Source organism: Macrobrachium nipponense, chromosome 2 (genome assembly GCF_015104395.2).
Source record: "Macrobrachium nipponense isolate FS-2020 chromosome 2, ASM1510439v2, whole genome shotgun sequence".
NCBI lineage: Eukaryota > Metazoa > Arthropoda > Malacostraca > Decapoda > Palaemonidae > Macrobrachium > Macrobrachium nipponense.
The window spans coordinates 34999336-35009335 of NC_087201.1; the positions used below are offsets into that span (position 1 = coordinate 34999336).

The 10000-nt window shown below is 39.7% G+C and overlaps 2 protein-coding genes across 7 annotated transcripts in view; one reads left to right on the forward strand and one right to left on the reverse strand.

Moving 5' to 3' along the window:
* LOC135220524 (voltage-dependent L-type calcium channel subunit beta-1-like) overlaps nucleotides 1-10000 on the reverse strand; it is a 590813-nt gene that overhangs the window by 580752 nt on the left and 61 nt on the right. Inside the window, exons 1-2 of one of the 4 annotated variants that reach the window (XM_064257702.1) lie at nucleotides 9982-10000; nucleotides 7827-8661 (exon numbers count right to left, since the gene is read on the reverse strand). The exon at nucleotides 9982-10000 is cut by the window's right edge and continues 61 nt beyond it. In XM_064257702.1, coding sequence (XP_064113772.1) covers nucleotides 7827-7907 — 81 coding nt within the window. In that variant the 5' untranslated portion in view covers nucleotides 7908-8661; nucleotides 9982-10000. Of the gene's footprint in view, nucleotides 1-7826; nucleotides 8662-9810 lie in introns of all 4 variants that reach the window. The other 3 variants (XM_064257700.1, XM_064257701.1, XM_064257698.1) reach the window with 3 other exon arrangements.
* LOC135220526 (protein bric-a-brac 2-like) overlaps nucleotides 1-10000 on the forward strand; it is a 485115-nt gene that overhangs the window by 147089 nt on the left and 328026 nt on the right. The window lies entirely within an intron of this gene.

The following is a 10000-nucleotide window of genomic DNA, read 5'->3' on the forward strand; positions in this document are numbered from 1 at the left end:
CTCAGGACCTTGGTAGGTAGAAGCGCTAGATATGACATTTTTTCGCTTGCTTTTCCCAAAAGTGCTTCCGGCCTTCTCAGGATGCCCTGTACTGGTGGTAGTAATGAAATCACTGCTCTTAGTTCTTACCCTTTGCTGTGGTTTTTAAACTGCGTTCATTTTCAGTTTTGAAATGGAGTTCCCTTGCTTCAGGTAGGTGCCTTTAATCACGCATTATTTGCTTATTTGTCTATTTTCTTTATTTATGTGTGTGTGTATGTGTGTGTATACACACACACACACACACACACAGACTATATATATATATATATATATATATATATATATATATATATATGTATATATATATATATATATATATATATATACATACATACAAAAGCAGCAGTACCTAACGCTTTCGTGTATTCTTGATACACCTCATTAGGGTCCAATATAAAAATGAAAAACAGCTTCGAAATTTCAAAGATAAACAGAAAAAAGAAGAAGTAAAAATATAGAGAAACCAAAAAGCAAATGGTCCACCGCCAAGAATTGCACTTAAAGAATAAATATTACGAAATGCAAATAAAACTACTACATGCGCAAACTATATCGTCGACATGGCCGTTGTATGAGGATGTGAACCGATTTTTAACAGATTAAATGCACTAGTCCCCTCTATAAGATTCACGTTTGAGGAAGAAAAAGATTTCATTTTACCCTTTTTAGATGTAGATTTACACAGACACGGTAACAGATTTAAATTCTGTTTTTAGGAAACCTGCAAATGTAAGTTCTTACAATCACTTTTACTCCAATCATCATTTGAAAGTTAAACTCTCTGTAGTTTCTTCATTGTTTTTAAGACCATTAAGAATTTGCTAACCTGAATTTTCATAAGAAGAGATCATCAAGATTTATGATATTGCCTTCCAATTGAAGTACCCGACATTTGTAGTTGACGTTGCTTTAAGAAAGGCTAAGAAAACATTTTATGCAGTTGACCAGGTACAAGCTTCTGATGATTGTAATTTGCTTGTTTTACCTTTTGATTGCAGGTTTCTTTCTTTGCAAAAAATGTTTAAAGTCTTTAATGTTCCTGCTGTTTTTAGTAACACTCAGTTTGTGACACCAATTTTGACAAAGAACTCTCCCCATATACGAAATTCCTTGTGGAGATTGTAATAGAAAATACATTGGTCAAAGCGGTAAACTGTTGGCATCAAGATTAAAGCAATATAAATATTGTGTACTACGAGTATGTGTAGGAAATACATCGAGTGCCCGCTTTCTACTTATGATCAATTTTGATCATGCAATTAATTTGTAAAGATATCATGAAAAGAAGCAATATAGAATCTAACATAATAAAACATAAGGCAAATAGTGTTTTCAGTATCAGCAATGGACAATATAAACTAGGTAACTGGCTTACGAAGTGTATTGCTGGCAACTTAGTACCTATGTAATAAACCTTAGTCGTTTTATCACCATTCTGTAATATTTATTCTTTAAGTGCAATTCTTAGCGGTGGACCATTTGCTTCTTGGTTGTTCTATATTTCGCTTTTTTTCTTTATGGTTACCTTTGACTTCTCGAAGCTTCTTTTTTTTCATTCTTATATTATACCCTAATGAGGGTATTTCCTGCTGGATCTTGATATACAATCTTCACGTGTTACTTGCGATCATATAAAACGCGCACACACACACACATATATATAGACATATATATATATATATATATATATATATATATATATATATATATATATATATATATAATATATATATATGTGTGTGTGTGTGTGTGTGTGTGTGTGTAGAAAGAGAGAGAGAGAGAGAGAGAGAGAGAGAGAGTGTATATTGATACATATTTGAAATATTTTTTTTTTATTTTTCTCCTGTGTCATCCGTTTCTTTCCATTGACGCTTCATGATTTTGTGACTTGTTGCATGAGAATAAATCTCACGGATGATAATAATGATACAAATCTCAGCCATTTGGCGTTTGTGTGCCGCAGAGCGAGCCACACGATATGATATACAGCTTTCCATTTGTGGCGACGGCCACTTGTTGCCACTGCTGGTTTGAGTGGCGATTTTTGTTTTTGTTTTTGCAGGAAGTTTAGTTGTTTCTTAACAGCTAAATCGACCGGGGAAAATCTTTAATGTGGGGCTTGATTGAGCTTTAGCTGATTGTACACAGTACCTGTTACAGTCTTTGCTGTTTAGGATCAGCAGGACATTGACGTGAGGTTTTTGCTCTCATGCTTTGGTGAAGTGAATACTGTAAGAGAATTCTTGGGCTACCCATTGCCATTGCTGTACTTGATTTGCATGCAGAATACCAGAGGCGTTAGTAGCCGTTGCTGTTTTAGATAATGATAAATGCCTGAGATGAGAGATGTATGCATACTTTATTGCTGTATGATTTGTGGACGGTGTCATATGGTATTGCAGAATGTTGAGGGAGGCCTTCGATCTCTTGTTGATACAGTTCCTGATCTTCGTTTCTCTCGGTTTCTTCTTCTCATTGTTGGCGACGGAAAATTTTTTATCGTCGTATCTCCGTTTTACTGTTCTTGAAATAAAGTAAATACCATTATGAAATCAATGAATGACATTGTTAATTCATATCATTTCTTGTTTGAATGGTGAAAACAATTGTTAGTCTACCTGCGCGATGCTTTTTCGGTTATAAATAAGGGAAAATTTGTGATATTAGCAATTGCTGAAATGATGCTAAATTTAGTGACCACAAGACACTCGGATAGTTTCCTATGCTGGTCTTCGCCAAGGATATTATGCTTTTGGTTTTGTTTGTCCGGTTTTAAGAAGGACTGCGCAAGACGTTGCTGCCCGTGGTTCCTGCGAAAATTTGACCAGAGGCGAAAGGTCTCGTGACTAGCAATCAGTGATGTAAGACTTTGTGAGGGACAGGAATAAAATCATTCTTGGGAGAAGGAAACTTCTGATCGGCAGTGACCAGTAATCTCAGCAACTTGCTTTACAAACACACGACACGAAAGTGAACCATTTTCGCTCAGTTTGGGATTTCTTTTGTGACGCCGTCACTCATTTTTTTTTTCTTAGGAAACGGTGGAATGGCATATCATGAGATAACAATCTTCTCCTGTGTACGAGAAATCCATCACTTTCCTTCTGAACTATACTCAATGAAATTGATCTAGAACGGAAACATTGTGCCAGTTGAACTGCGTTTTGTCATTGCTAATATGAATGGCGAAAATGATGACAGCTGTTAAAAGTACTCTTGTGTCCTTTCGTTATTCAACAGATGAGATAGAATTTGGTGATTGACATTTTTTCTCTAAATTCCATCATGATCACAGAATGCTAAAAACTGTGGATGCCCAAGTCATGATGAACTTTTGGAACTGCATAAAAATTTCTCATCAGTAACTTCAATGAATATATGTAAAAGAGAGAGAGAGAGAGAGAGAGAGAGAGAGAGAGAGAGAGAGAGAGAGAGAGAGAGAGAGAGAGAGAGGACTATCTTTAGTATTTCAAGCTGAGAGATGGCATCATTGTGAAATATCTGACATGTCAGTGAGGATTTTTATGAATTTGGGGTATGTAGAATAAATAGACTGTACTATTCAATGTAAGTGAAGGATTTGGACATTATTGTTGTTGTATTGTGACGAGTGAAGAAGACTGAAGTGAGTGTGTTCTCCCTTTGAGCGCTGCCCAATTGGAGTGACGAAAATCACGAGTTGTTGAGTCGTCCTGGACAGCCAGCAGCGGTGGTGTTCAAGATGAGACACTGGAAGCTACGGGTGTTTATGGGAGCTTGAAAGATGCTTTATGGACGGCGAAGGAGAACAGAGGGGGAAGGGGGAGCAGGGGGAGGGGGGCGGGGAGTAAATTTAGTGACTATGGATTATGAATCGCTTGGTTCGGGCTTTTATGGGAGCATATGCCTTGTTAGAGCCAACGAAAGCTGACACCGAGAGGGATTAAGGAAAATGGAAGAAAAACATCGAACAACACTAACAGAAAACATTGCAGTTGGTTATGAAGCGGAATAGAAGCGTCGTCATTCTGTGGGAGAGGAGCCCGGAAGAGGTAACGACATGAAAGCCTGGCGCTGCTCGATCGCTCTCACCATCTGCAGCCATGCAATCGTCAAGAAGCACAACAACAAAGTCTCGTTTATGATAGTATGTTAAACGCGCTTCATTTCAATATGCGATCTTTGGTTCTTTTCCGGAATCAAGATTTTAGACTCAGGTTGTGTTCATTCGACTTAGATTTAATGAAGATGATTGAATGTGCATCAATCAACTTTGTATTTAGCGCTTCGTGCCTCGCAAAATTTGATTTATTTTCATGTTTGAGACTTGTTTTGTTTAGTGTGTGTGTATCAAAAAATGTTATGTATTTTATGGTTTAGCAGAACACAGTCTTTCTCGTTCTGAGTTCGCTTCCCTGTTACTAATTCTATGTTCACCGTGTGTGTTTGTCATTGCTTCAGCGTTAATGTATTCTGCCCAAAGATACCGACAGATGGCAGTATTTTAATCGGCTCGCAAGAAGTGCTTCATTTCTCTTTTTCGTTATTTAATTTTTCATTCATGAAACAGTTATTGCTGGAAATATGAGTTATTTAAAACAGAATTGAGCCACTCGGCACTTTCGACAGAAACTATTTTATCGATCTTGTGACTGATTCATTTGTCTTGCATGTTTGTGTTTGGACCGAAGCGTCCACTCTGTAGCCTGTGCTTTTAGTGCGTTGTCTTTTTATGATTCTGGTTCCTTGATGCCGTTCACCAAAAGGGCGTGCCTTGTTATCCCAGCATTCTTCTAGTTTTTATTTGAATATGACTGAATCGCGTATTGCGAGATCAGTCAAATGCTTCTCATATTTTTGTATCATTGCTATCCCCGTGCGTTATTGCCAGGGCTGGCTTCTTGCACTTCACTTTATTGTGCCCAGTTATCTAAAGCCTGAGTTTTGACGCTCCTTTTCATTTTCATTTACCCATACTTGTATGGCATAAGCATTTTTGGTGTATTTTTACTCTGGATGCCCTCTCACAAGAGAAAAAACCTCTGCGGCTTCTCCTCACCGTTCTTTTGACATTGAAAAACTAATGATCGTGCACTGCCTTTGCAAGTGTCTTCGCCGTCACAGGTCACCAGATTTGCTTTTCTGTCAACTGAGCAACAAATTTTCTCTTGTGTTCATTGCCCCTCTTTTTTTCTCTGATTTAATTTTGTGTCAGATTATTAATCAATGCCGCATAGTTATTATCTGTATATTTTGTCAGTCTCACAAAATCTTGATTTGTGATCCATCTCGGTAGTACTTTTTTATTTCCGATGTCTTCCATTCATTTGGGACAGATCAGTACTTCTAGAATGAAACGCTTACTGCCCATTCGGAAGCTTCATAGAAAGGCATTTCACTTCCGAGAAAGGAAAATGGAACTTAAAGTCTCGTAAAATGCCCATTTCTTTCATAATTCTCTAATACAGAGGTCTTGGAACACGAACCTTAACTCACGTGGATCTTAATAGTTCATACATTAATGGAAAATGTACCTACGTAGGTAACATAAACACTAGGTGCAGTATCTTACATTCGCTTTGCACAGGGAAAGTAGATTATGATCTCATAACCAGGGAAAATATATATGTTTTGTATGCATTGGGTTCACACACACACACACACACACACACATATATATATATATATATATATATATATATATATATATATATATATATGTGTGTGTGTGTGTGTGTGTGTGTGTGTGTGTGTGAGTGCGTGTGTGTGTGTGTGTGTGTACTGTGTGTTTGAGTCTGCGCTTATAAGCATAATTATGCGTGTATCCTGTAATTAAACAGCTATATTCTATTTTAGTGAATCTCTTTCTAAATCTGCAGTATAGATGATTTAATTATTGCTTAGTAATAATCAGTAATCGACGATTACGTAGGAAATTTGAATGTAAATATTCCTTGAAACGTATTTACATGCATTTCATTTATACAAAACTTATGCCGACTCTTTATTTAGACAGCGGTTATCTTTCTCGACGTCTTTTCCAGAGATCTGAGATCTTTTAAAGGTTGAAGATTTACGCGATGAGAATGTTACCTTCATTTTAGCATTAACCTGCATCGTAAGACTTTGCATTATTTACAAATATCCTTTAATGGAACTCTCACAAAGCTGCCATAGATGTTTTAGAAAATAAGAACATTCCAAAAATAACGCGCTAGTTGCTATCTATAAAACATCTAATACCGGTCACTGCAGGTAGAACAGGAGCTATATTCTCAATGACCTCACTTACCTGAGATGGAGTTGAAGATTTCATCCATATTATGTATATATATATATATATATATATATATATATATATATATATATATATATATATATATATATATTCAACAAACACTTGATAGGGCAAATTTTAAAATGCTTACCTTCTAATAAATACTAGGCATAAACGTTTATTATTTTGATTGCGAAATGCAGATTTACGACGCACTTTTTAGTAGGATAACTATAATCTTGATATATATATATATATATATATATATATATATATATATATATATATATATATATATATATATATATATTGCATCATCTACTGCAACGCAGAGCTGCGTCCCGGACTCTGTAAAATTCTGTCCTTGTTAGTTTTTATCCTCCACAGATCTGCAGTAATTTCCCTTATGGTATGACCTTAACTCTATCCTGCCGTCTAATCCCCTAATACTCTCTTACTACAACTTTATTTTCAGATCGATAACATTTGTACCTTGTAGTTTCGGCGTCATACCATAATTCCGGTTCCTATAGCAACATATACCTCGCGTTGAAATATCGAATAATAATCTTCTGTATGCAGTTTCAACCCATTTGATTTCCAAATCTTATTCAGCCTATACCCATTGTTTGGTTTGACTCTTTTGTAGTCTTTCACGAAATTTCAGCTGAAAAGAACCTATGATGGACATCATTCATCACTCCTACTTGGTTGTGTGCAGTGGCTTTTTCTTAGCCTTCGAGGTTGTATTACTAGAGATGTCATTGTATTTGAAAGATCTTTATGCAACTCTGCCACTTACGTCTTTTGTGAGCTGTCTTCCTCAAACATTTGCGCATCTCCTGCCTGGGTGGTTCCCAACTCTTCAGGTGCCCACAGCAGCAGCTCAGCTAAAACTGTCCCATATTATTCTCCTATGGGGTTTTCCCCCCATCCCTCTCTTCCTTCTTCGTTACCTATCTACATATGGAACCTCTACATATGGAATAGTATTATTTATGCCTCTATCATGATATCACCCATAATATATATATATATATATATATCTATATATATATATAGATAGATAGGATAGATAGATAGATAGATAGATAGATAGCTAGATATATATTATATATATATATATATGATATATATATATATATATATATATATATATAATGATTAATACATACAGACTTCGAGTAACGGTTTCCTAAAGGGAGATGAACGAATGCCTAGAGGGGCACGACGCGAATCAAAGAAAAGGTTAATGGTAAAGGGATCGAGTCAGATGTGATGGCGTCATCATCATCATCATCTTCATCCTCATCATGGATGACAATGATTGTGATGATGACAGTTCGCGAAAATTAAAAAGAGGTGAAGCCAGAAGAATTGGACACAGCTTATGGCGATGGGAAGAACGAGGGGAAGAAAGGGGTGGGGCTGGATGGCTGATGGATGACGATGATATGTGGGGGTGGGGTGGGGGGGGTGGGGTGGTCAGGTCGTCAGGGTGAAGAGGTTATTGGTGATCGTCACTCACCTGAGAGTGCAGGTCGGGGTGCCGCTGATATGGAGCAGAAGGGTCGTGGATGGTCAGAGGCTCTAGAGGTCCTCGGTGCATCGTACCCTACGAGACGGTGGGCACCACCATGTTAGCGCCCCTCCTCCCCTCCTGCCCCCTGTCGGGCACCGACACCGGCACCACCAACACCAACGCCTCCACCACCACCTCACGGGGACACACTTCTAGCACGAAACATCTAAACAGATGAGGCGAATGGAGAAGAGTGACACCTGAAGGCGGCCGTCGAGAGGAGGAGGAGGAGAGCAGAGGAGCGGATGGTGATGACGAAGGCAATCCAGAGAACAAACGCCAAAGCTGCGTTTGTGTTGGGCCGAACCACGCCCACTCCAAAACCCTCCTGAGGGACAGGTCAGGCAGCAGCAGGCTCTCCCCTTCCTCTTCCTCTTCGTCTTCGTCTTCCTCTTCGGCTTCTTCTTCTTCTCTCGTTTCACAGATGGGCGGCCCCGCAGGTATGTCAAGGTCAAGCGATTCGATTTCTCGTTCGCGCTTTAATTCTCTCTTCTCTTTCTTTCTCTTTTACTTTTCCTGCCTTCTCTTTCTTTTACTTTTCCTGCCTCCCGGAAAGAGAATGATTCAACTGGGGCTCAATTTGTGGTATTCCTCTTTTTTCCTCTTTGGAACCAACCTTTCGGATGCACAGAACACAGAAGTGTATTATTCTGTCAGGGGACCTACCTGCCTGCCTAGCTTTGGTTTTCTTGTGATTTTCTAAAATGGATCATTTTTCGTTCCGCATCGTACTTCACTACAATAAATTGGCTTAGCGGCAGATCACAAGTTCCTGTAAAAGCTGTAATTATAACGGACTTTAGCTCTTTGTAAAGAACCGCTGAAAAGGGGTGAGATGTAGGAAATAACAGAGAAAACACCTTGTTGCACTACTAAATGGCACTGCGTGACGCTTACATTATCAAAAGAACACTCACTCACTCCCTCGTGATCGGCACTATCACTGTTACACCATGATCATCCCCGTCATCGTCATCATCACCATAACCGTCACGTCTTCAGAATGATGAATCAAGAAAGAGGATTCGATTCCTAACGGGTTCTACTGGATAGCTTTTTTGGATCCCTAATTCGTCATCTCATTCCTTTTCATTATGCGACCTTGACCCCTCCTACCTGCTTCAATGACGTCACTGTTCACATGTGTGGTAGCTGCCCAACACCTGTCTCACCTTGGTCCCTAGGCTGGCACAGTGCCAGAGAGAGAGAGAGAGAGAGAGAGAGAGAGAGAGAGAGAGAGAGAGAGAGAGAGCCTTTTCCCCGTATTCCCTTAAAAACTGGAAACTGGGTGGGATTCTTCTTCTAGTTCTTTCCAACGATTGACAATTTTCAGATGAATGGAGGAGGAAATAAAGGGGAAAAATAACAAAGGTAATTAAAGAAAGAAAGAGAGAAATGATGATGGAAAATAAAATCTCTTTTAGGCGTTTGTTTAGAGGGCCGAGAGGGCGCTCGAAGGGTTGGGGTCCGGTAGGAGGGGTACAGTGTTGAACAGGTGGCTGCTGTGCCAGGAGGAGAAGGAGGATGAGGAGGAGGAGGAGGAGGAGGAGCAAGAGGAGGAGGAGTGAGAGAAAAACGACGACGACGACGATGAGGATGAGGAGAAGGAGGAGGAGGAGGAGGAGGAGGGGGTTAGGAAAATGACTGGATGACGATGAAGGCGATGGTGACGATGACGGAGCGAGCAGCAGCAGCAATAAATCCGGGCGCAATATCACCACACACTTCCAACGCCCCCACCCACACCTGAAGTAGGAGCAGAAGCAGAAGCAGGATCGGAGCAGTACCGGCAATCGAAAGACCCCGACGACAGAACACCCTCACCCAACACACCACTTCACCGACATGTAGAACACAACGACATCGCCGCCCTTTTGGGTGGAAAAACGGGGAAAAACACCCACAGACAGACACCCCGGAATGTGCTCACTACTGACGAAGGTCGTGTCTTCGACGTTCCTGAGCTTCGTTTTGGGCTGTTCGCACCCGACAGGGGAAACTGGGACACGGACGATCTTCCTTTTTCTGAGGGCTTATGATAACCTGGAGTCCCAACACTGGCCACTCACGGATCGACACCCAAGCACAGCACACTACATACACAGCCCGTAGCTTCAGGG